Below are 27,637 nucleotides of genomic sequence, written 5' to 3'. Positions count from 1 at the left end.
GCTGACTTCCTTCATAGTATTGTTACCTGGTTATGTTCTACAACACCCCTGCCCTTCCCCTACACACACGCACACACACACACGCACATGCACACGAATGCCGCTCTAAACACTGTATCTCCATTGTCATCTACTCGTTGAGCCAGTTAAATCCTTTCTGTAAAGAGACATCCTGTTTTAGTATCATATTCAGGTTGCTCAGCATGAAGCCTCATTGTTTGCCGGTGCAGTTTCGATAGACAGAGATCCAACAATCAGCGCAATTGTCTGGAGCCACAGGTAGCGAGCAGTGGGAGAGAGAAGCCTAGTTTGTTTTGTAACAAGAGGCTAAGAGGATCATTTTGCTATGCATAAATTGTTGTGTGGTATTTCAATTGCGATCACCAACCCATCTTCACAGTCAAAATCTTATATTCTTTCTATCACGTAAACCTTAAAACATCAGTTTTTCCGGTGGTGACTGGATCATTTGATGAATGTTTATGATAAGATTTTTTTTTTCATCATAGATTTCTATTTTCCCACACCCCGCAGTAGAGGCTGATCATAATCTCTGTCACATTTTGTTACCCAAATCACCTTCTCCTATTCCTGTTCTTAGGAAGTGCAGGTGGTCAGTGTGGCGGTTTAGCCTCGGTACATTTGCATGAACTCCAGTCTGTCCTTTTGTTTCTGTCCAAGGCCGCAGTGACCCTACAGGACAGTTGTTATGAGGTGCACAAGTTGCTCCTCCGTGAGAGCGAACGCCCTTCGCCCCGCGTCCAGCGACCGCACCCCGCCAGTGTCCGGGGCACCACCCTGCAGGAACAGGAGAAGCAGCGCAACCTGGAGAAGTGGCGGGAGGAGGTGGCGGCGGCCCAGCGGCTCCACGGTCAGCTGCGCCAGGAGAGGCAGCGCTGGGAGAGGGAGTTCCAGGCTCGGGAGAACCAGCAGGAGGAGCAGGAGAGCAAGCTGGAGGAGAGGGAGAGGCAGTGCCACCTGGAGGCGGAGAGGCTGAGGCGGGAGAGAGAGGAGCTGGAGGAGCAGCTGGAGGAGTACCAGCAGAGCCTGGAGCGGCTCAGGGAGGGCCAGAGGAGCGTGGAGAGGGAGCGGGAGAGGCTGGAGACCCAGCAAAAGCTGCTCCAGAGCTGGAGGCACAGTCGGCAAAGGAGCCTGCCCACTCCTATGGTCATCCCTCTGCATGGGCAGCAGGTGTGTTTCCGAGCGAGCTGGAGGTGCACAGGCTGCATTTGGTTGGGCAAGGTCTATGTGTGAAATTTCCGTTTCTTCTCTTTCAGAATAAGTGCTGTGAGTCTTTGGTGAAGGTCTAACGCTGAATTTTTGCCAAGTTGTTGACCCTGAATGTGAGCACAGCCAGTTAGACATACTGCATATGTGAACCATGGACATAGTATAGCACGGATAAGGTCATTAATTATGGCTTTTTTCTAAGACATCTAGCAGCCTGAGTTACGCTGCCCCACTCATTTACACACAGCAGCTCAATCCCCTCTTGATGTACGACCTGCAATAATGAGAGCAATTCCAGCATCATTCGTCTTAGCACTCTGCAGCTCCACTCACCAATAAACAACTTCATGATTGATGATAATTAAACCGTTGCAAATAAAAACTCCGACAAAATAATTAAAACCAGAGGCATGCATGCACCAGAAAACCAATCAATCATGCCCAAAAGGACTTAAATTATTCATATCGACCGTTTGTTTGAAAAGCGGCGCGGTGAAATATCCCCCTGCAGCTGGAAGGCATGCAGGGAGAGGATAAGGAGAACACTGTTCCCCTTGCCCTTAAAATTGCAGCCTCACATGGAAAGGCTAAGGTTAAAGCATGATTGGCTAAATTAATGCACCACATGTATCCTTGCCGGCTTCCGCAAGGGCTGTGGCTTCGTGTTGTTCATTTCAGCAGGTGTGATTGTTCAAAACGCACAGTCGTGGAATGGACAGACAAATGAAGGAGACTCATACACTGCAAAAACTCAAAATCTTACCAAGATTATTTGTCTTATTTCAAGTCAAAAATGTCTTATTACTAGTCAAAATATCTCATTACACTTAAAATAAGACATGATCACCTCAAAAGTAACTTGTTTTTAGACAATTGTCTCTTGTTTCAAGTGAAAATTTGCTTGAAACAAGTGAAAATTTGCTTGTTTCATTGGCAAAATTTGTTTCTTGTTTCTGGCTAATTTTCACTTATTTCAAGTGAATTTTCACTTTTTCCACTGGCAAATTTTGCCAATGAAACAAGCAAATTTTCACTTGAAACAAGTGAATTTTCACTTGAAACAAGTGAAAATTGTCTAAAAACAAGTTACTTCTGAGGTGATCATGTCTTATTTTAAGTGTAATGAGATATTTTGACTAGTAATAAGACATTTTTGACTTGAAATAAGACAAATAATCTTGGTAAGATTTTGCGTTTTTGCAGTGTATTGCAATATTTTCTCCTGTCCTCATTAATTTACATGCGTCCCTGGGCTCTTCTAGGCTAGACAGGGTGAAACTCGGGCTTATTTGTTTCCATTCATCTATTTTAGTCAGTTGCGGAGGCCGAATTAACAGAAGTCTGACAAAGGCTCGGTGGTGAGGCGATGAGAGTCCTAGTGTTCCCCGCTAATGCCTAGCCAGAGGCATCGGGTCAGAGGGTCAGAGACAGATCGAATGACGTGCACAGACACTCTCTCAGGTCCGCTGTAATTAGCTGCACTGCCTGAGCTCAGGAGAGGAAGGGGCATGTTGATATGGAGAGCCGAGAGGAGCTTAAAAAGGAGAAGGAGGAGGTGGATAGTGGGAAACAACAGGAGGAGGCGTCGGGAGCGTTGACCAAGCTGCAGCAGTGGCACATTACACATACATGAATTTGCTGTAGGGCAAAGAAGTGAGTTCCTCAGTCTGCAACATCAACTTTAGAGCTGTCAAGTTGTATCGGTAATTTTTTTTGCTGTTTTAGTTTTTAAAAGACAGTAGATCACAAGGTCAAAAAAACAGTGTCCTTCAGAGATTTTGTCCTCTAGGTCAGATTATGGAAATTATTTCCCGATCCCCGAAGCAAAGGCATAATGCAGTCGCAGGGCTGAATAGATTCGCTGGTGTATAAACCGTCTTTTGTGTACACTCTCTTCATAAGCTCTCATCCTGGAGAGAATTACGCCTCTCCTCTGTGTTTATGCTCTCGGTGTGCGTCTCTTCATCTCTCTACACTGTTGCTGAGTGTGACCTTGTCGTTTGTTTGCATCCCTCAGGATTCGGGAGCAGGTCAGTCCAAGGACCGTGATAATGGCTCCGTGTTTGTGAACGAGGCTGCGTTCACCAGCGCCGCCATCAACAACCGCCACGTCCATCACAGAGGAAATGACCCCAGCGCCCACAACTGTTTGAACACCCTGCTGGCTCGATCCAACTGCAGACAGCCATCCATCCCTAAGACTGCCCACCCACACTCAGACTCCCCAGGCTGGGGAGTGGGAACCGGCTGCCTCTACTCCTCTACAGGAAGGCTAGGGCTGGAGCACACGCCCAACGGTAAGACTAAGAAACTAACCTCAAATAAATGGGAACTTTAGTGATTACCTGCCATAGCACTTTTAGTTTTAGTGCACTACACACATGTAATGGAGGATGTTCAAGACTGAGAATTCATTTTCATAATGGATTTGTATTAGGTCCACCATGGTCTGCTTGACATGGGATGTCATCATAGTGGAGTCTGTCTGTCAGTGTGTGCACACATTCATTCACGAACATGAACCTCACCATATGTATTATGATACATAGGTCACAGTATCCTGATACATTGCGAAACTGTATAGAAGTGATTGAAAATGTATAAATGGAGCTTAATACAACCTACTGAGTAACACCTGGGTGGACTAATAACATAGACAGCATATTAAATGATAAATTTAATGAGGTGACAAACAAACAAATCAAAACAATTTAACTCCATGTCCCTAGTCCACATTTAGCACAATGCACTCACTAAAAGGACCATACCAGTGATTTTGAATGTTTGACCCATTTACTTAAATTTACCCACATTTTACCCACATGATTTTGCAAATCACGTGAAAGATTTCACAGCTTCTAATCGAAATCCCTTGATTTTAAAATCAGATTTTGTAGTTGAAACCGCCCACCTTATGATGTTCTGTTTCTGTGGCCGGCGAAGTCGTTGCCATTCATAAACCACTGACCTCATAATTTGCTGTGTGAGGAAGGGTTTACCTGGGGACTATTTTTCCGGCGGAGAGGCCGCTTCACTCCGCCCAGTTTTAAGTCATCAGCACACAACAGTGCTGCAAGTGCATGTATTTTGTAGATGTTAGACCAAAAATGCAAAGTCACTGGCATGCACTAAAATCATATTGCATAAACAATGCAGATCGCTCCAATGGGTGAGAGAACTGATACAGTATTGTTACAAAAAAAAAAAAAATAATAACATTTCACTACACAGCTCAAATGCTTATGCCAGTTTCCCTTTATAGATTACATAGTCTGATTAGATTTTGGAGCCCTTTGCCAGATACATATATTACCTCATGTATTACTGAGTAAAAACAGAGTCACTTGAAACTGCTGTGACTCCTTTGTACTTTACGACCCAGAGTTCATATGAATACTGACCATGTGCTGTGTGAAGACAAATGTGTCGACACAGAAACATTTGCTAATTAATGCATTCATTATCTAGGCAGCTCGAGTGCCTCTTGTTTCGCTGGACATCAGACCGTGCAGTAGTCACAGTAGGCCGCGTTATTATGCCGCCTACAATCACAATACAAATGAAGGATCTGGTAGCGGTGAGAATGTAAACAAGCACTCTGATCACTGCTTTTTTCCCATGCATGCACACACACAGGCACACACACACACACCCATATGGCTCTCAAGGCTATCACTGTTTCCTCAGTGAGGCCTTGCCTGTCCTTCCTGTCAGTTAATCAGTGTCTCCTGACAAAGAAACAACCCCCCCGGCACCACCTCCACCAGCACCTAGCCAGGGCCCGTGCTTGCCAAGGAAAAGAAAATCAATGGCTTCTCTATCTATTGACTGGCAGGGCAGACAACAGCATGTGAATCACAGTTCACAGGCGATAGCTGACTGATTGGGGCATCGATTTAAAAAATCTTTACAAAACTCATTACAGCATGACTTGTCATCACATCAGGAAGGGGGGGGAGGGGAGAGGAGGGAGCACGGAACGAGAAATGCAGACACGTATTCATCTTTATTTCACTCGAAGGGCGTCATCCACATTCAGGCATCTCTTTTTTTTTTTTTTTTTCCATCCTCACTCGTAATCCATGCATGATTCATTCATAATAGCCACGTGAGGCGAAAGAAAATGACAGGTCACATGTGATTTAGCCCCAGCCCTTTTTAAATTGGGGTCACTGGAAGTGATACAAGGTAGCCGGTATTGTTTACCAACTTCAGCAGGCAGCACAATCTCTACCCCATTGATCAGCTTATTAACCTTTCCCAGTTATTGACCACATGCGAGCCCCAGTGAAACCTGAGTCACTTGTTAACAAGACGGGGTGTGCATACTTAGCCGCCGTCTACAAGCGCAGGGTCCATTTCACCTGACATCTGCCCACAAAGCATTTCCTCCTGGGCCTCATGAGCGCCTACAATGCAATTCTCCTGTCCAGTTTGAGATAAATTTCATCTGACATGTTGTGTGCTGCAGAATTCACAGTTGCCTCTCTTATGGGGTTAACGTTCTATCGCGCCGGCATTCAGCGGCTACCCCATTTCTGCTCATTTGCTCCGAATAAAGCGCCCCAATCTTCCAATTAATTCGGGATTCGATTCCCACCACGGCGGGGAGTCATTTGATCGCGTCGTGTTCATTCTGAGATTTTAAAAGCTCCCATGTGCAGCCTCTCTGCTGATCAAGTGTGTGACAGGTTCGTCGAGGAGCTCACTATCTCTCCCTAAAAAGGAAAGGAATTTCTTTTAAATGCAAATGCGCCATTGTGCTCTCCGTCACATGGATCAAAATATGATTTCGCTTCTCATCCCCACCTGAGTGTGTGAGGATTTTCTCACACACACCCACACCCGTTTTCAATCAGTGGATTTCCATAATGCGCTTCTGCACCGGGTAATCTTGGAAAACCGGTTGGATGGAATTTTCTGAAATTACCTCTGATCTGATGAATCGAATCAGGTTTTGAATCAGGGTGAGGGCATCGTGAGTAGGACAAGGAAGAAAAAGAGATGAAACTAGTCCACTAGTTTCATCTCTTTTGTAAATTTGTACGTTAATGTACACTTTGTACAAGCTAGAGCAGCACCAAGCACCATATTATAGAACCCAAATGCTCATGCAGGTTTTTTTAATGAAGCACTTTCAGTTTTTTAGGCGATCCCAGGCTCTGACAGTCAATCGGCTGGCTGGTCGGTTCAAAAAAAATTTCCCCTCCCTTTGTTGGCCGCAGTTTTTGCTCTAGGAGGCTGAAATTGGGCGCGGAGTCAAGTGTGCGTCTGATGGGGTGTGTTTGTGTTTATGCCAATTGGCTAAAGGTAAAATTGGCGAGTCATCGTCAAAAGGCTCAGCAGAGGTTTCTTTTTTTGGCGGTGTGAGTTCGACCTGCCATCTTGCTCCACAGAGCTGTGCCGAAAGGCTGAAATTTGCCGTGGAGGTCAAGTGTTTGTCAGTTTGTGTGTGTGTGTATGTGAATGCGTGTCCCTGATCGCAGCTATTGCGAGTTCACGCTTGATCAATAACTCTTTCTTTTACCTTGCCTAAATAGTGTACCATTTCTTTCCAGCGCATGAGGGTTTATGTCTCTAAGGGGTCATCTGTTACTTCATGGCCGGCAGTGACCTGACACCTGCCCAGAGTGCGAGCTCTCAGGCAGGGAGTGAGTGAGTCTTTATCATCTGGCTGCACACCGCTGTCTCATCCATCAGAGGCCGGGCCAGGTCCTGTATCATGGCTAACAGTATTACTCCAACAAAGACGGCTATAATTAATCACAGAGAGACACATTCCTACAGGGACACAATGAGGCAATTTATAGTTCACACCATCTGTCACCGCAAGCCATGACAGCACACCTGTCCTAATGCTAGACACCTCTCACCATGCACGCATGCACACATATGTGAGCATGCAGTGCCAAAAAACCCCAAAACATCCTCAAACACACACACACACACTTTTCCATGCACAGCATTACTACAAATGCCACTCAAAAGCACTTCCTTTCCCAGATATTCTTTCATGTGATAATAATGTTGCATTTTATTGATCGCCGTTGGGAGCCCCCCTCCCCCGGTCCCTTCCTTCATCTCTTCTCGTCAGTCGTCATGCCAAGAGAGGCAGCTGTCGTTGAATCCTAAATATGATGATGATGTTGACAATTACAATGACAGAAATGGCTCTTCTAAGTCAAGGCTAAATGATTGATGACTAAGAACTGCATTTTTTTTTTTTTTTTGTGTGTGCTCATTCTCACTCTAATACCCCGGCGCAGGATGGAACGGCAGACTGTGCCTGCAGCTGCTGTGGCTGATCTATATGCAGTTAGTGATTAGATGAATGGGCTAAACAATTAGACTGAGCTCATTAAACAAGTGGCTAGACATCCTATCCTGATAATTATTTTTCAATGGTTACCAAATGATGCTGTCTCCTGGGTTATAATCTGTGCAGATATTTTTTTTTTCTGCTTGAATGCACCCTTTATTATGCCATTTAACTTCCTGCCATTGTGTTCATTTCTCCCTCTCTTTTTTCTTTTTTTACTACAATCGTTTAGGAGATGATGTATGATTCCATCAGTGTCTGTAGCTGTGTTTAAAACAATGTCTTTCTGTTATGGTGCGCCCCGCCAGATATAAACAGCCACAGCTACATCAGGGAGGCCTGGTCGTCAACGGCAACGGGAGCTGACCAGTATCCGGTGCTCCCCCATCCCGGTGACCCTCAACTTGACCTGAATGTGCTGGTTTCCCTGGAAACAGACGGTGTCGGGGAGGAGGGCAGGGAGGAGAACATTGTGTACCTCTGAAAGTGGAGAGACTCTGAACCCCCAACCCGGCACTTGGAGAGCGAAGACGTTCGTGAAGGATCAGAACCCAGAGCAACTTCAAAAAGCATTACTGTCTATCTTTGCTCAGTGTTTGTGTATGCATGTGTGGGTGTGTGAGTAAGTTTGTTTGTGTAGGATATCGGGTGAATGGGTTCCTGCAGCCATACCTTGTCCCCTTTCCCTCAGTTTGCCCCCGTCTGTCCCTCCCTTACTGCCTGCCTTCCTGCCGCCTTTCTCCCTTCCCTACGATCCTTGTCCCTCAGGCTCTGTATTTATTAAATTTCCCACAAAAGGACGAAAGAGTGGACCCGGTAATCAGTGAAACATCAGGCTGCACCTCTCCAGTGGGTGACTGTCTGACCAGGGAATAAACTGCACCTCCTTCATCTATCAGAAGAGCTCTGTCTCTGTACAGGACGAGCACGACGTGAAGCGAAGCACATTAGAATTGAAGGATGAGACGAGACACTGCGGTCACAGGGGATTCAGTCCCACGTTTTTCCAGACTGTCTGCTTGTAACTATCATTTCTTTTTATCTGAAGGACTTTCTCGCTGTTTAGAGTAGAAAGTGGAGTTGCTATAGATTTAAAAAAAAAAAGAACTGTGTTAATCTGTCGGTTTTATCAGAGCATGTAGACTCAGCCACATAGTGGTCAGACCAAAAGCTTGGACAAACTGTCTCCCCTCAACATGTCATGTAATATAAAACATGTACTGGGCAATTGTGTGGCATAGAGAGGAATTTTGGATCAAACCAAATGTGGCTTCTTTTCTTTTTTCTTTCATGTGTGTCCAGTCAGTCTCAGTCATGCTCCGTCAGAATCACGCTTAGTTTGTACACGGATACAGTCAAACGATAACGTCTGAAATTATCCTCGCAAGCATTCAGAACAAAAAGTGGCATTGCAGATACTGTTGTGCTTAACGCTAAAATAAGACACTTGAATATTGTTTAGTACATTTACAGATTATCTCTCATGGGAATTTTTTTTTTTTTTTTTTTTGTGCAAAGAGATCCTTATGCCAATGCTTTAGTTTTCCTTAGTTGCTTTTTTTTAACAAACACATTAAGGATTAATGATGGTGAACATTGTTAGGGGAGCAATGGTTTCTTTACTGCTGCAGTTTTATTTCCTAATGAGACATCAAAGCGGTGGCACAGTTTTGGTGTCAATATGTGGTTTTGAAACCACGTGTATATTTCCATGCCCTTATTTATTACAAGAGTTGTAGTGTTTTATGGTTCTTTGTGAAGGGTTGTGTTGTAAATAAAATAAATATATCTGTATAAACAGACAAACAACTGTATTTTCTTGTTTTGTGTATGTGCGTTCAGGCGTTGCTGTTACAAATAAACAACTTTGACTGAACTTGGAATATTACTTTGCCTTTCTTGTGGCTAAAAAGGTGCAAAGTGGTGCACTGATAAGATATATACACTACTCACAAAAAGTTAGGGATATTTGGCTTTCAGGTGAAATTTCAGGATGAACCTAAAATGCATTATCACCTTTACAGGTGAACTTAATGTGACCTTCTGTAAACTTTTGAATGCACATGTCCAACTGTTCAATGTTTCAGTGCTTTTTGCACAAGTTGCTGTTCTCTAACAAGGAGTTTAACGGCAAACTTCACATCAGGTGTTTGATGCTCCAGCTCATCGAGGTCGTATCATTAGGGAACGGCTGCTGGAGACTGGGGTACCTCAGATGGAGTGGCCTGCACGTTCTCCAGACCTGAATCCCATAGAAAACCTGTGGGATCAGCTGAGTCGCCGTGTAGAGGCTCAGAGCTCTGTACCCCAGAACCTCAATGTCCTGAGGGCCGCCCTTCAAGAAGAGTGGGATGCCATGCCTCAGCAGACAATAAGTCGACTTGTGAACAGCATGAGACGTCGTTGTCAAGCAGTAATTGATGCTCAAGGGCACATGACAAGTTATTGACACTGACATTTTTTATTGTGGTATATCCACCACTGTTGTTGGCTTTTGTTTCAAGAAATTGTTTGAGATGAGGAAATCACCAGTTTATGCTTCTACTTAAATGCCCTACTTTCATGATATAATATCACTGTAGTGTGAACTTTTTATATTTCCCATAAATTTCACCCAAAAGCCAAATATCCCTAACTTTTTGTGAGTAGTGTATATCGATTCAAACACTAAATGGATTGTTCTAGCTGAGCACAAACAGAACCTCACATTCATATGGTTGGTGTAAAATTTCATGAATATGCATCCACTGCGGTGGAAACACCTAAAACATGCTGCTGTTCAGTTTCCAGAACAGACAGGTGGTCGACCAGGTGCATCAACGTCGCTCTCCCATCCGGTTGATGCGAGCATCATGCACCTCTGAGCTGTATTCATGAAAACCTCAACACTATTGGATCAAAGTTTTCAAGTTTGAAAAGACTAATAAACAGCCTAAACGGGCAGATGGATGGATCATCTGATATTTGGAAAAAATGTCAGAATTTTATAGCCATATAAACCTTTCCTTCAAGTGAAAGGTATGAAGCATGACTAGAACTGGAGTCCCAGCAGTCATTTGCCTTGTATGCTGCGTCTGTGCCTGTATGGTCTCTGCACCTCTCTCTCTCTCCTGTCTCTCACCCTCTGATGGGACCGCACTGCAAAAACGCAAAAACTTACCAAGATTATTTGTCTTATTTCAAGTCAAAAATGTCTTATTTCTAGTCAAAATATCTCATTACTCTTAAAATAAGACATGATCACCTCAGAAGTAAATTGTTTTGAAAAATGAAAATTTGCTTGTTTCATTGGCAAAATTTGCCAGTGGAAAAAGTGAAAATTCACTTGAAATAAGTGAAAATTAGCTAGAAACAAGAAACAAATTTTGCCAATGAAACAAGCAAATTTTCACTTGAAACAAGAAACAATTGTCTAAAAACAAGTTACTTCTGAGGTGATCATGTCTTATTTTAAGTGTAATGAGATATTTTGACTCGTAATAAGACATTTTTGACTTGAAATAAGACAAATAATCTTGGTAAGATTTTGAGTTTTTGCAGTGCGGGGAGAGATGGCCCCTATGGTCAGACGCTGATAGAGCTGCACTGCAAAAAGTCCAAATCTTACCAAGATTATTTCTTATTTCAAGTCAAAAATGTCTTATTCCTAGTCAAAATATCTCATTACACTTAAAATAAGACATGATCAGCACAGAAATAACTTGTTTTTAGACAATTTTCACTTGTTTCAAGTGAAAATTCACTTGTAACAAGTGAAAATTTGCTTGTTTCATTGGCAAAATTTGCCAGTGGAAAAAGTGAAAATTCACTTGAAATAAGTGAAAATTAGCTAGAAACAAGAAACAAATTTTGCCAATGAAACAAGCAAATTTTCATTTGTTTCAAGCAAATTTTCACTTGAAACAAGAGACAATTGTCTAAAAACAAGTTACTTCTGAGGTGATCATGTCTTATTTTAAGTGTAATGAGATATTTTGACTAGAAATAAGATATTTTTGACTTGAAATAAGACAAATAATCTTGGTAAGATTTTGAGTTTTTGCAGTGTGGGACGTTTGTTGATCCTCTTTGTACGTCTGGCGGCCCTCTAAAGGTCTCCATTACACTTACTTTCCACAAAGTAGCCTTTGCTATTAAAACAGAGATTACCCTCCTCTTCATCAGCGCCTTTGAGCCTCTGGTGGCATTCCTTGCCTAATTGGATTTGAAACACTGCACACACACACACACACACACCGTCTGCATGCAGCGGCCTTGCGTTGTGGCATGCTGGATCGGGCATTAAATAGTTAATATAATCAAAATGCTCCTGTTTCACTCCGCGGCTTTTGAAGTTGGCTTCTGGTTTCTAAGGGAATCTGTCAGGGTCTACCAAAGACACTGAGCAGCTGTTTGAGGTGGAAATGTGTGTGTGTGTGTGTGTGTGTGAGAGAGAGAGAGAGAGAGAGAGAGAGAGAGAGAGAGAGAGAGAGAGGAACAAAGCTTATCACAAGCTTTTGGTACATATGCCATGAAGGCGTGCCTATGTATACGCTTTTGTGTGTTTCATAGTGCACTCAGGTCAGGCACACACACACACACACACACACACACACCCTCTCTCTCATACTAAGGAGTACATGCCAGTGGGCCAGCTGGATACAATGACCTCACAGGCCAGGGCTGACAGGCTCTCTCGATACCAGATAGCATTACAAATTTATTAATTCTGACCTCCTTCCAGACATCAAGACCGCGAGGATCATGACTAACAAAATGGACAAAACAGATGGGAGTTATTGATTATATAGTATGCAAATGCGCGGTGGCGGTGCGAATCTAATGCGGTGTTTTTAAAAAGGATTTCAGCGGTCTCTCGCCTGCCTCGCTGACCGCACAATTGCAAGACGCGCGGTTTCATCTCTGGTATAAGGTTCAGTGCACGCCAACGGATTCAAACTGGTGTAGCATTTAAATACTTAATAGCTCTTTAGTGTTCCAGGCCCTTTGCTTTGCTCTCCGCGGATTCAATAACCGAGAAGTTATTCCTCCCTCATTAAGCAGTAAAGATACTCCAGAATGTGGCCTCGCACTGTCTCCCCTTGTTATTTTAATGACCCCGGTGGAAGGTTACCAATACACCAAAGGAAAAACCGATAAGTGGAAAAAAGTATTATCGCTGAGTCATCTGCCAGGGAGGAACGCAGCCCTCCCCGAAGGGAACTGTAATGATTTCTGTGGGCGTAGCGAATAAACCTGCCCGGCCCAAATATAAATCCCAGTGAGCAGTGCTTTTATGAGAGACCCGAACAATACACAGCATATATACAAGTTATTGGATTTCTCTTGTGGCACAACAGCTACTAGGAGGGAAAATCTATGTTCATCGTAATAATTTTTATGTAGTTTTTCTCTTTTTAAGACTTTTGCCAAGTTTTTTTTTCTTCTTCTTTTTTGTGGTGTTGGTGCATTGGATACTTAGGTTGATCAATTGAGAAAACTTCTCGAGAGGACTCATGCGGTATATAAGGGTCAGGAGATCAAAACATGTGTAGACGCCTCTCTGCTCCAGTGGATACAGCATAGTTACCCCAGAGGCTGTTACGCTGCTCAGCGCCTAAATATTTCATTACAGAACTGATCAATCTCCTTGGTAAACCCAGCTTCTAGTACCTGTGCATTTTTTTAAAGAGCGCGCACAGACTGTAATGCTATTTTTGAGGTGAGATTCGAAGTGACAGACCCGTCTCCTGCGGCGGTGTCAAGGCCGAGAGCGACGCTATTTACCCCAAAATAAATGCTAATTACCCAAACATTAGACAGCTTAGATGTCACAAAGCACAAAGTGGTGGCAAGTATGGCCAGAAAGCTGTTTTATATATTTTAGTTATACGAATAAGCACGACTCTGATAGAAATAGGGGTGCTACACTGCAAAAGCTCAAAATCTTACCAAGATTATTTGTCTTATTTCAAGTCAAAAATGTCTTATTCCTAGTCAAAATATCTCATTACACTTAAAATAAGACATGATCACCTCAGAAGTAACTTGTTTTTCAGACAATTGTCTCTTGTTTCAAGTGAAAATTTGCTTGAAACAAGTGAAAATTTGCTTGTTTCATTGGCAAAATTTGTTTCTTGTTTCTAGCTAATTTTCACTTGAAACAAGTGAATTTTCACTTGAAACAAGTGAAAATTGTCTAAAAACAATTTATGTCTTATTTTAAGTGTAATGAGATATTTTGACTAGAAATAAGACATTTTTGACTTGAAATAAGACAAATAATCTTGGTAAGATTTTGCGTTTTTGCAGTGTACATCTCCAGATCATGTCTCCTCTTTCTCTTGCATCTTTAATTGTCCTTTTCAGGTAAGGTGTGGTCGCCTTACCTGAAAAGGACAACACTAACTCCAACTCCCACCTGACGGAGAGGAGTTTCCATTTAGTGTGACATTACAGCGGACATGTCAGAGCGACTGGTGTCAGAGCTGTCACCATGGATGACGCTGAAAGAAGGTAACCCGATACGGCACATGGCTCGGCTCAAACTCGTGTGATGTGAAAGACTGGTGACGTGTCCAAATGTTATGTGCACATGCCACGGTCGAAAACATTTCTTCTCCCTCATCGTAAGAGATTCATCTTCGAAAACACAACGATGAGCAAAACAAGCTTCATTTTAGCTCCAGGTGAATGGAAAAAAAAATGTTTTTAATGCAGCGTATTGGTTAGAATGCCACAGAGGATTGAAAGACATTGATAATCCATGGACTTCAAATAGGCTTTTAAACACCTATAAGCCACCAGAATCAATACAGAAGTGATGCATCCATCAGCGCCCCATTTCTGCCTTCCCTGTCCCTCCTCTATTTTTTTTTTTTTACGTCATGTTTCTTTCTGTACATCCATCTTCCTCTCCCTGGTGTCTCAGTGGCTGTCAGTAAGGTTATAGGCTATCTGCATTCAAGCACATAATGCATAAATGGCTGATATTGATATACATGTTGGGGGATGGCTGTAAACAGGCAAGGGCTTGAAAACAATTGCCAAGCTGATTCCTTGAGATGCAGAGATGTTCAAAGACTCCATTTCATCTTCATTTTTGGGAATCTGCCCAGTCGGTCACCTTACCCAGGATACGATGAGAATACTGGTATTTAAATGATCTCTATGTCTACAAACAACACAATCAGAAGCTGTAGCAGCAGCTTTGATAATGTAAACCTGACTCTTCAAATTCTGTTAGGAGTCTACAAGCAATTGAATAGAAAATGATTTTAATCTTGAAGAAGGCTATTAGATGTTTTTCTTGATGCTGGATAATGATCATCACTGCAATTGCTAAATCTTGCACTAAATAATTTTAGAACCTGTTACCAATCTTGAAACTAAATTCTACCACTAATTATATACACTAGTACCAAGTAGCTAGGCCCAGCCATTTTCCTGTTTTCTACCTCTTTTCTGTCTTTATTGTCTAATTCTTGCCTGTAATATTCTGCAGATAAACATGTCTAAATAGAGGTGCACTGCAACAACAGAAAAAGTTCATTCAAAGCATTTGTTGACCATGTATATTTCACTCTCACAAGGCTCTTGTTGGATTACCTTGATTATTTTGTCTCTGACCTCCAATTCAAAAATACGGTGAAGCCGCAGACTTTCAGCTGCAGTGTAAGCCGGTTTTCAATGACCTTTTGGATTTGTTTATCTGCAGAACGTGTGATTTCAAAGATGCCATGAAAGATGCTTTGAATGAAGTTGACTCTCACATTGCAAGGGGTCATGTCACTGTAAAAAAAAAAAAGAAAAAGAAAAAGAAAAAAGCATGTAATATTGCTTCATGCTGCTTTAAATGTTAGAGGTTGCGTTTTTAAGAAGAGCTGTGTATCAGGAGAGGGAATAAAATGAGTTTGAATAACCGAGGCAGAGTGTTCCTGCATGCAACATCTGTTCCATGCCACCTGTTAGACGCTGTGCTGCTACAGGTTCCTATCAATGGAGTATTTTGACATGCCGTTTCTGGAGAAGTACATCAACTGTCTGTTACCTGTCAGCAGTGCCCTCATCAACACCTGCCAGCAACATCACGGGAGCAATGTGTGTGTTTGTCAGTGTGTATGCATGTTGTGTGTTGTGCGTGTTGGAGGATGTATGTGCAGGAGGAAAGTCCTTCAGACAGATCCATAAGTCTGCATCTGTGTCTAATGTGTGAGGAAATTATCCCTGTCAGACATTGTTAGCAGCTTGTTTGCTAGGAGTGTAAACAACACAGCTTCAGTCAGCTTGCTTTTGTTGACAGCCAGTACATTTACATGCATAGTAATTTTCCATTATTCTTATTTCCAATATGACAAGATTCATGTAAACAGCATATTCTGTTTGGATATTCCACATTAGGCCTTCTTCTGAATACAGCATTTTCTGAAACACACCTACTTGTAAACATTATGAAAGACTTGGATATCAACAGGTTTTTGGATATGCGCAATTATCACAACAGCGACATTTTCATTAAAGTGGTTTAAGATTTCCTATGTAGGAAAATAATCTTACCCAATCTGCTCTTGCATACTATAGCTATTATTCTCAAAACAAGATCAAAAAGATTAGATATAAGATTGCAATTCTTGGTTAGATCAGGAGTTTCTGCACTGCAGCTGACTCTTAAATTGTTGTTGCACAGCTAATAGTCACTGGGTCCTGTGGATGGATAAATGGTAATTTGTTAGATAGTTCCAAATGTAGCTGCCTGTAAAACAACTAACATCTTCATTAGTATAAGTTATTATAGTGTTTTTATTGTTTATGCAAGCCTTAAAGACATCAAATGAGGCCTACTGCTTAAATGAATCAGCTTTGAGGATGCTGAGGGGTGTGTTCCCCCCCTTCCCGGAGCCATTCATTGTGCTAACTCAGTTAGCATGCAGCCCACTGGTGTCTTTGTACTTGGCACACAGGGACGAAATCACTATTGATCTTCTCGTCTGACAGACAAAAAGTGAATTTCTCCAAAACTTGGCATGCTCCTTTAACATTAGAACATGAGCTGTCGTCAGCTCCCAGCACTTTCAGATAACTCACAAAGAGAGAACGGGATCTGAGAGAGTGCGATATAAGAGAGAGAGAGAGGGAAAGGGAGAGGGAGAGATAATGTGTAATCTAATGGAGTCTTGGCACAGACGCTCCCATGTTTTGAAAGCCTTTTCAAACTGGCACCTGTGTGGCTTTGCATAGGTGGAGGCGGCATGTCTTCCAGGCATACTGATACATGCTAAAAGCACACCTGTCAGCACACGAGTGCTGTGTGACATGCATGTGATGACACTGGGGAGAGCGGGGCGTGGGGGTGTGCTGTTCACTGTGATCCTGCACCATGACGGAGGACTGATCCCCGACAATAGACTCACTCATTAGCTCAACCCACCCACCTGCTCCTCAATGGGGGCCTCATTTTGGGTCTTTGTCCCTCTAAATTAAAGCGCACCATGGTGGGTGCATGTGTTTGCGTCAGAGACAGACGGCATGTGGAATACTGGGAGATACGCTGGGTACTGTTGATGTGTGCTTGTGTGTACATGTTTTTGGTCAGGTTAAATAATGTGTGTGTGGGTTCTCACTATACACGCTAACAGATAACGTGTTAAACCTAACCCTGGATGGAACACTCACACTGAAATAGGTGAATACAAGGTGAGGCAACACCTCCATCCTCTTGTGCACAAAAAGGAACCATCAATTATGACTTCCAGGGGCCATTTGCTGTTAGTCATAGCAGATCAGCCCAGTCTCTGCCTTGTGATCAATGGAGAGGGCTGGACTGTCGATGCTCTGTACTTCAGCTATTTAGCCCATACGGCAGATTAAGCAGGTTAAATGCGCCTGGCTTAAAAGGGCTATCATAAGCATTGACCCACCTGTCAGAGCAAAGAAAGCTGCTGGGAGGAGACAGAGGCAGATGGCAGTCATTCCTTTCACAAGCATTTCAACAAGAAAGCTAATGTTCCAGTATTTTTTTTTTTTTTTTTTTTTTGTGCTAATTTTCTTATCACCTTTTCCCCATGTTTTTCGAAAATATCAAATGAATTTGCTCAGGCTTTAAAAGCTTAATCCCTTGGGGAAAAAAAAAACAGAGTGATTATTTTAACATGATTTTGAATTTATTCGACAAGTAGCCTGTGACACCTAGACAGATTCATAATTAACACGAACCAGAATGTCTTTTCATATCAGAGTCACGACTATTTTAACTGCAAGTGGTGGCTTCAGGGCTTAATCAAACATGAAAACATTTGAAAACCCCTGGACTATAACACAACAATGCTGGATGCGGGCTAATGAGGCAGTGCCTACGCAATTAATATTGTGTTTCAAATTATTGCTTCCTTTTGCAGTAATGACCAGCTGGCAGTACTTATCCTTTATGTATATGTCTCACAGTTTACAATATCACTGGGTACATAGTGAGCAGCTGTTCTGCAATCACATAGAATGAGCTCTTTTCAATGTGCCTGCTCACTCTTTCCATTATTTGGCTGCAGCGGGCATGTCTCTCCTCCTAAACTCGGCAGAGTGAGCTCTTCATCCTCTTCAACAAAAGCAAGCAGAGCAATCACTCTCTCTTGTCCACTTTTAGTTTCAACAATGTTATCCCATATATATATATATATATATATATATGTATATACACATTTTTGTTTTTTTACTTCACATTAGCTGGCTAATGTGAGTACTATAGCTCGCCAGTGGTTGTTAAGCCTTGTATATGGCACAGCAATGAATGTAATACTCCTTGAACCCATTCAGCTGTTGCACTCTCAGCTTCTAATGGCGCTCGCAGCTGTGTGTCGCGTCTGAGGTGGAGAAGAACGCATCCTATCTGATCACGGCCTTAGTCAACCTCACTCCCGTAAGGAGGAAGGGTGTGCTGCTGATTAGGCTCAGAGTGAGAGGATGGCCTTGATAATTGAACCGATGAATCATGAGTGATACTCTTCCAGTATGTGCGGTTTATACCGTCGCAAGGAAATAAACACCATCTGCTCTGACATGGAAATAGTCTTCCAACACGCTAGTAACTGGTAGAAAAACAAGTACAGATGCTGTCCGGTCCCACGGTTTTGGGCTAATGTGCGGCATCAGCTGTGTGCTGTGGCTGAAATTAAAGTCCTGGAACAATCAGGATAACCACATCGTTCCGGAGATCCACGCTGCCATGTTGTCGTGCTCTTTTAGGTTAGATGCCTTTCAGGAGCATTAGAGCCCAAATATTTTGTAAGCATTGCCCACATTGAATGAATTCAACACCTTCATGTTTGCTAGAAATGTTTATATTCACACATAGCTCAGGCACCGGGGTTTCAAAATTTACGCTTAGGCCCATAGTCATGAGACTGCAATACCGGACGAGTGAGTATCGCTCACAATGAGGTGAGAAAGTGATGTCAGCAACTCGGCAACTATGTGAAATTCATCTCTAGGTTAAATGCTCACAGACACTGAAATCTGACCTACTTGGGACTGGTAGTACAGCTCTTCCACATTAGTGTTTATATCGACTGCCTGAGATTGAACTGATTTTTTTCTTGCTTGTGTGAATGTCAGCGCTGACTGATGCCCACTGAATGAGAATGTGAATGTGCTGTACCCATCTAGTGATATTTGCAGCTGTGTGTGAGTGTAATCTATCCACCAAGTTTGGTTCAGGAACTCAGCCGCACTCCAGTCCCATAGTTACCCTGCGGGGTGACACAGTGGCAGTGCAATGGCAGAAACCAGTTCTTTCATTTTGGAAGGCGTGGTGCTGGAAGTAAAATATGTGCATGCTTGAAAACAATTTTTCAGCTTTTGTGTCACCGCTCAAATTGTGTTTTTATTTTTTCATTTATTTTGGAGCAGCACACTCCTGGTGAAGCTGTCATTCGTATAACAGGGAAGAACTTAATGGGCCAAGCATGGTGGATGTATTGCACTGGCATGGGCCAGCAAACACCACGATATGGGTAAGAATCCAAACAATCACTTTAATTGATTGAATAATTCTGGACATCTCCTCTAAGGACTCGATAGATGGTTTTATTCACTGTAAGATTAATTTTAGCATTGCAGCAAAATGCATTTGCCTGCCTTTAATGAAGATTACCAGCCTGGGTTTCGAGGTGACTGAAAAATGAGGATCTCATTCTATCATATTTCATTTAAAACCCATTTAGATTTTTGTGTCCCGGTCACCGTGTGATCTCACTTTTACAGCTGAGCTTGTCAGACTCCAGCACAGCGCAGTCTGCCGAACGCCTGTCAAGTGCAATTTCTCACTTAGAGTTCAGCTACAGGTACAAGCCTCGGGATAATCTGAAAGGGGCGTCTTTGGGTTATGCCGGTTGTGTTTTACAGGCGAAGGCTGGTCTTCTTGCGAAATGATGCTCCTGCTGCCTGATACTGACACCTCATGTTTTCTGTCCTTTGATGTTTTTTTATGGGATTTCTCCCGAGGAAACCGGTGCTCTGAGCTTCCCTTCACACTACAGCACGAGAAGAAAACCTTTCTGAGCCCTGCCCCGTAGACACACACACTCACACACACACACACACATACACAAAAAGTAATAATCATAACTCCGGCGGTTAGGGCATGAGTTAAAAGGATTTGGCCTCATTAAAAGATTTGAGAAGGATATAGAGGAGGAGGGATCGCATTTTATTTGATTGCCTTGGGGTAGTGAGAGGAGTACTTCAATCATCGAGCAACTGCTTTAAAATTACAGCCTCTCTCTCTATTAGTTTTGCATTTCCCCTGATTGAACTGTAACTGCTGGTTGTTTGTTGTTCCCACTGTTGTTCCCATGATTGATGTTGGTGTGTTGCACTGGGAGGCGCTCATCAAATCTTAATTCTCAATAGGTTTTTACCGAACGGATAAGCGAAGTTCAGGGCTTCATTAGCGCTGAAACAAGTCATTATGTAGCGCTTCTCTCCCTATCAGATTTGTTCAAATGGTCCCCATCGGGCCTCCATCTGTGTTTCCTTCTCAAGGTGAAAACCCTCAGTGACGGAAACAAAAAAAAAAAAAAAAAAAAAAAAAAAAAAATCATAATAATAATGCTAAGGATAATTCCATGCCTTATACTCGATTGAACTAAAATTTTTCAGATTTTTTTTCAGATGTACTTAACCATAATAATTGACCTCATAAATCTTTTAAATTAATTTCCCTGCAATCTATCTTTAATAGCAAAGCACTGATTAGAAATTAATTCCCCCATATGTTTCTGGCTTACAGATGTGAGCACAATTTTTCTGACTGTGAACACTAGATTATTATGCACTGATTTACTCGCTGATGGATTTACATAACACATGGTATGGGGATTTTTTTTTTTTTTTTTTTTGTAAGACATGCTCTGAAAAACCAAGTTAGAACTTTGTGGCTGCCCCATTTTCTCAGTAAAACAATCCCATACAATGTATAGGTGCAGTGTTATTCCATGCTGTTTGTTAGGGGTGAGCGTTTTTAGGGGTAAACAGGATCATTGTTGTATTAGAGATCATCTACCATGAAGACCGGTGCAGATGTTGTGCACATTACATAGTGAGGTAGAGGGATACTGCATATTAATCTTAAATGAAGTATATTCATCCCTGCTGTTGTGACACAAACCTTTTCAAACTGCATTCAAGAGTAAAAGCATTGCTTCCTTCAATGCGCTCTGATTTCATTTTTTGCAATATTCCACACACAGTTTATGAATGCGGTTTAGGTGATTGCAGAGCCATGCAGCAAAGTACAGTTCCCACTGAAAGTTCAACCTTTAATAGACACACAGCACACAATGTTCCACTCCCATTCACTCGAACAAGGCCAGTTTTGCACACGCCTCCGCCACAATTTGATCGAAATCTTACTCTTTAATCAAAACAAAATGTTGTGTTACGGTTCCGTGAATCAGACGCTGCGAGGGCAAACACTCTGCTGCAGGAGAGGGAGAGGAGGACAAAGAGCGAGGAAGGAAGAACGACGGTGAATGAAGGACAAAGTGGAATTTACAATGCCTCGCTTTGTTTGCTGACAAGTCGGATGCCAGAATAAATAGTTTGTCAAAGTGTTTGGATACAGAAGCAGATGAAAGGCTGACAGGATCTGAGGGCTACTTATATGACACCCAAGAATTGTGAGAATCTCTCTCGGCGTCCTTGCTGATGGACAAAACTGCCCAGTGGTTGTTTGCAGCATCAACAAAAGACAGAGCAATTACTCCCTGTCAGCAAGCTGACAATGTTGGATCTGTTTGAAGTCATTTGGACCAAAAAAAAAGCCTCCTGTAGCCAGAGCGCTGTAACCTGAGATTAGATTGGGATAGCCAGACTTTTGGATGTTTCAGCAGTGTTTACTTACTGTGTTTTCACATTGAAGCTCAGCTCCAAAACCTGGTGAGAGAAATGAGGATCTCTGTGCAGTTGGATGGTAGTCAAGATTTTAACATTGCATGGAGACAACTGTCTTAATCATTCCCATGCACTCCATTTTCCACAGTGACCTGCATGCACTTGTCATTTCCCCTCTAAAATCCCAACATTTTCATATTATTTCCATGTAAATAAATGTCCATTTCGCTGCTCTCTACCTTCGGTTTATATCATACAATAGCAATTCAACCATGAAAGCTTGACATTCATATCAGACACCTGGTGTCAAGACGGGGATGATGGGAAAATTTTTCTGCCCAAAGTGATGTGTTTTATGTGTCTCACAGCAGCAACAGCAGTAAATAGTAAACTGACTGCCCTGATTGCACATTCTCGTCACGCTCTCATCCCTCCGTCTAATCGATTTCAAGCTGATTAATGATTTGATCATATATATGTCATCCTTGCATTCTCTTTGGCATAGCGGCAAGGTATCTGATGTCTGCTATATGTTGCCCTGATGGATCCTGGAGATCATTTTAATAATGTTCAGTGGAATGTCTACATCGGAGCAACGTCGACATGATGCTTTTTTCCAGTGTTCACGCAATTTACAACCAATAGGAGAGACTGTCTTCATGCTGAGAGGCTATACAGACATTCTCTCGAAGATGCATTGCCCTTCCACGATAACAAAAAAAAAAAAAAAAAAACACTTCAAGGGGTCCTTTAGGCAAGATTTGGATCATTTATGAGCCTCGGTCTACTTTGTGTGTCTTTGTTACGTTGAGCCAGTGCCTGCGTTCAGGGCAAAAGACCAAATCTATGGTCACGTCACCACCGACAAGAATAAAATCAGATTCAAAAACAGTTGGACTAGTCAAATCCTACAGCAAATAAACCTGCAAAGTGCAAATTGAAGTTGGCAGCATGAAATGACAGCGAGAGGCAGTCTCCGCATCCAGAAATTATTGAAGGTGGTGTCAGCAAACTATGCACAGTGTTATGAAAAAATGTGGAAAAGTAGCACATTGTTGAACATGCCCATTGAATTTTGCCTTCAGCACTCCACTGAGAACCACGCCGCTGAAAAGCAACCTTGTCTTCCGACGCGGCATGTACAGTCTTACGGTGATCAACCTGGCATGATGGTGAGGCTTTATACCGCAGGATATCACAGGGACGAGACAGGTAAATATTGACTGCTGGCGAGTCCGGCTCTCGCTGCGTTCGGCGCTTGCTCGCCGCTGTTTAGGAGACAGTTTGGGAAGTTTTGACACGTCCTGCGGGCCGAGAAATGTCTGTACCTGACGTGAGGATTTCAGTAGCCCGGAGGAGGCGTGAAGGCAGTGTTGTCATCACATTTAAAGGGTAACAGTATGCAGCAGAGAGCCACAAGGCACTATCCATGACCACAGCCCCCACCCCTGACAGCACACACACACACACACGCGCACCAACACTCTTTGACACACCACTAAGCCCTGAGCCCCTTATGAATTTTAATTATAGACAGGGTAAAGCAGTGAAGTGTAAATTATAGACAATGAGGCAATTACCAGGCCAACAACAACCCAGTCGCAGAGGCCTAATTAGTTGAGGGAAGAGCTGCGTAAGAGTTCTCTCAAAGGCTCTCTCTTTTCTTCTTTTTCTTTTTTCTTCTTTCTTCTTTTTTTTTTTTCGGCTAACAAGAGGTGCATGACAAAAGTGATAGAACATGCAACTGAAACTCTTTGTGTAATCCCTTTGACTTTTTAAATGTGCATATCCAGTTTTCGCCATTATCTTTCACATTATCTTTTTAATTTTATCTTTGCCGTATGAAAGCAAAAAAGGAGGATCTTGACCAATTTTAGAGGATTTTAGACTCCGACGACATGTGTTTACCATGCACCGCTCCCGCTCCGACACAATGGAAATCTACCCAGCATGACTCATGTATACGCCTAACTTAGTGACATTTAATGAGGGAAAACCATTTAACACTCACTGGATCCCCTTAAAATACCATAAAAGAAACTTTGATGTTTAGCTTGCAAAAACTTTCCTTACATAAGGATTCGCATTTAATAACCAACGGACTCCTACTTAGTCACGGGTGAGTTGCTCCACTCGTTTTATGGTGTGACTGTTTGCGCTTTATTTATTTTTTTTTATGCAAAAGAATACATTAAAATGAATAAATGTGTGCCGATGAGTCATGAATTTCAGCAGGCATAAGTGGGGGCTTACTTCTATTCTGCGCACATGGCACATATTGATTAAAATCTTTCGAACAACAACGCTCTCCTAAATATCAACACAGATTGTTATGCATCAGCCGCGCCGTACGTGGCTATTCAGAGATTGCGTGCAAGGGGAGCGCTAAGAAAGCAGGGATGAGGTGTTTTATCTCGAGCACAAAAGAGCATCTGTCCTTTATTATTAAAAAAAGGAATAGCAAAGCAATAGCAGTGCGTCTTTGTATATGCCTGAAAGGGTGTGTGTGTGTGTGTGTACATGCACGTAAACACTTGGCACACAGTGCATTACGGCTGTTTGAGCTTGTTAAGAATAAAAGCAAACACGCTGTTGTTTTGTGTTCCCATGTAGAAAGCATGCATTCTGTGTGTCCTGCATTCCTGTGCCACCTATTACTGGTGTGTTGTTGTTTTTGTTTTTTTTCCCACTCTGCTGTATGCTGGTGCACTGATAACCAGATGCATTCGTGAGGAAAATGGTAATGAAAGCGTTTAAACGGGGACTGTTGCTGCATGGCGACGGCTCGCCGTGTGTCGGTGTTGGAATAACAGAGCCTTCAGCTCAGGGGACGCAGATGGACACACTCAGTCTGGACCAGGTGACTGACAGCTCCTGTCTCTATCTCCATTTAATTTACACGGTGGGCTGTCTCGCACGGATAGCCTTAAGTCATGTAGCCCAGAGTGACACAGAGGCGAGTGGATGGGGAGAGGTGTTTAATTGTGATTCATCAGATGGTCACTCATCAGCCGGGGGGCGACGCAGCAGCCCTGGGACGAGGGGACGGCCCGGTGTTGATAAGGCACCATGGGTAATGAGAGGATGAGAAGTTCATGTGTCATACGTGTCATCACCCAACCCCCATACCCCATCCCATTCCCCCTGAGTTGTTCAGTCCCCTCTTCTTGTGTAGAGGGAGATGGTAGAACAGAAAGAAGAGAGGCACTGCTGTTTAATTTGTGCGTGAGGGGAGAGCCTGTGATTTATCCATCTGGTGGAAATGTCATCTCTCTGCGAGAGGAGTCAGAGTCTCAGATGGGACCCGGGAACAACACAAAAATGACTCACCGCCGCGGAGGCATCCCGTCTGGGACCGTCTGAAGACATGTCCACCAAAGGGTTTCTGATGGCTGATGGCTTGCTCTATACTTCCACTGTGCCCCGTTCTCCACATTTAGACGATGTGTCAAGAGGAGACGGTGGAGAAGGGGAGGCGAGGGTGGGAGCATACAACATGATAAATCATGTCAGGGGCACACGAGGGTGAGTATCCGGTGCTATTGATCACTGCTGTGTCATAGCGTCGCCTTAATGAGGAAATCTGGGCGGAGACGGCGGGTTTCTCTCGGCGGGTGGCTGCCACTCAGTCACAGACACACAATGCCGTTATTACGCCGGGCATCTCCCTCCCGTCCAATGGAGTAAGAGCTTGCGCATTATTACCAAGGTGACTGCGGCAGAGTGTGCATGCCACACTGATGGATTAGTGACGCTGTGTCATCCAGTCGTGTGATTACGGCTGATTACAAGTGAATTACCTTGCAGTGTTTTACGCCATTCGGCCTTTGTGGGGATGATGGGCGGCGTGGCGCTCATATGGCGCTCACATTACGGCGAAGATATCCCCTCCGATATAAAGAAGAGCAATTTTGGACCACTTGTACCTGTAATATGTGCTTTAGTCATTCAAAACTGGTCTTAATTATTAAAATCAGGACGTAAGGTGGAGGGAAAGCAGAAAAGACAGGCAAAACACTAGCATCAGAGAAAAAAAAAAACAAAAAAACACACATACACACAAACCCTATAGACCTGTAGACAGGATCTGTGGACTCGGGGGAGTAGATATATTGAAGAGCTTTTATTAAAACTGGTAGGAGAGTGGGTAATAGCACATAATGTAGCACAATTTTTGACAATCTTTTGTGGTTCAGGTAATAGGATCCCGCACGCTCCCATGTCTCCAGGAGTGGAGGAGGAAAATGAGTTTTTTGGGGAGTCATTACAACAAGAGCGGCTCTGTGTTTTCACCTTCATACATGACAGAGGCGACATACGGGGGAAGGGATTGGTAATTACACCCCCCCCCCCCCCCCCCCCCCCTCTCCCTTTCCCTCCCCAGTTCATATTACAAGAGAAATATGATAGGGCTGCCTCTGTGAAGGGCCGTCAGCGGCAACTGTGACAGCCAATTTAGTCCTGCAGAAACAAACCTGTCCCTTCAGCTCCAGGGGTTAGAGCTGTCACACAGACGCGCTCGCACAGAAAAGACCTCTCCCTGTTCTTTTTTTTTTTTTTTTTTTTACTTTTTTCCTTCCTCCCCCCCCTCGTATCCCTCCATGTGCTGTCATCTTATTTTCATTAGGGCAAGGAGACAATTCAGCTCCAAAACCTGCTGCACGCTGAAATGAGAACGAGGCTGAATTTTTTTTTGTTTTCATAGCCTTTGCTCTTTTCCAATGCTCTTGAATACCGCACCGAATTTCTCTCCTCTTGTGTGTTTTGTTGCCTTCACTCATAGTTTTTGTAAGATTAGAAAATATCTGGGATGACGGTTGTGGACGGAGACAAATGGGCTCTTATTCTGGAGTTTTCTTGTTTCTTGTTCTTGCTGCTGCCCAGCTTTTTAAGGCATGACCTCTTTGTTTGTGCTTTTTTTTTTTCCTTTACAGTAAACTGTTGCCAGAGCAGACCGGCAACTGCTACCCACCCTCCTGCACAGTTTCTAATGAAAACATGCAACATTAAAACTCAATTCGACTGCCTCATAAATGATTTAAAAACCGTTTTTTTTTTTTTTTTTTTTTTCTTTCACGAAACTTTCTCTTTGTGCCATTCACGAAGAGATTTTCCAGCTTTACCCCTTGAAGAACCTTTCAGGGAGTTGAAACAGAATAGACTAATCCTGTGTCAGTGTTGTCATCCTTTGTAGCTCTTCCTCCCGCAGCTTTGCCCTTCCGGAGAGGTTTGCATAAATGTACGGTGCTTTGCCTCGGCGTGATATGACGATGCGTCTGTAGTTAGATCACCGATTCGCAGATAAATCCGTTTCTTTGGCCGAGCCTGGCACCGGGATGAGATATGGTCACGGGTTTATCGCCCCGCTCCGTGCCGGCCGGGGCGTTTGTGCCCACCTCGGCTGCTGTAAATCAACAAAGAGGTGAGAAAAATCGCAGCACAGAATCAGATAGCTTCTAGTCCTTGGCTAACCTTCACTGTGTACATGTGCATGTGCTTTGGACGTATATGTGTGTGTGTGTGTGAGATGTGTTTGGCAGTTCACGAGGATTTGTGTCTATGTTTTAAATCAATTTTTTTGAACAATCAACAGGAAATGATCCCAAAGCATAATAATCCAAAAAGCCTTCAGATTCTGCAGCATTTTCCTGGCTGGAGGCTGCTGGACTGTCTCATCAGTGAGGCGCTCCTCCCCAGTCATTTATTTAATGTATTTAATGCATTGAT

The 27,637-nt window shown here is 43.1% G+C and overlaps 1 protein-coding gene across 2 annotated transcripts in view; it reads left to right on the top strand.

The window, feature by feature from the left end:
• arhgef28a (Rho guanine nucleotide exchange factor (GEF) 28a) overlaps positions 1–25,907 on the top strand; it is a 42,296-nt gene extending 16,389 nt beyond the window's left edge. Inside the window, exons 25-29 of one of the 2 annotated variants that reach the window (XM_030065889.1) lie at positions 682–1,191; positions 3,248–3,527; positions 7,858–9,393; positions 23,533–23,543; positions 25,896–25,907. In XM_030065889.1, coding sequence (XP_029921749.1) covers positions 682–1,191; positions 3,248–3,527; positions 7,858–8,033 — 966 coding nt within the window. In that variant the 3' untranslated portion in view covers positions 8,034–9,393; positions 23,533–23,543; positions 25,896–25,907. Of the gene's footprint in view, positions 1–681; positions 1,192–3,247; positions 3,528–7,857; positions 9,426–23,532; positions 23,544–25,895 lie in introns of those variants that run through there. The other variant, XM_030065890.1, reaches the window with a different exon arrangement.
• Positions 25,908–27,637: the final 1,730 nt, after the last annotated feature.

This window comes from Myripristis murdjan, chromosome 12 (assembly GCF_902150065.1).
Source record: "Myripristis murdjan chromosome 12, fMyrMur1.1, whole genome shotgun sequence".
Classification (NCBI taxonomy): Eukaryota; Metazoa; Chordata; class Actinopteri; order Holocentriformes; family Holocentridae; genus Myripristis; species Myripristis murdjan.
Note: the sequence above shows the minus strand (reverse complement) of the source record. Positions and strands in the feature narration are given on the sequence as shown.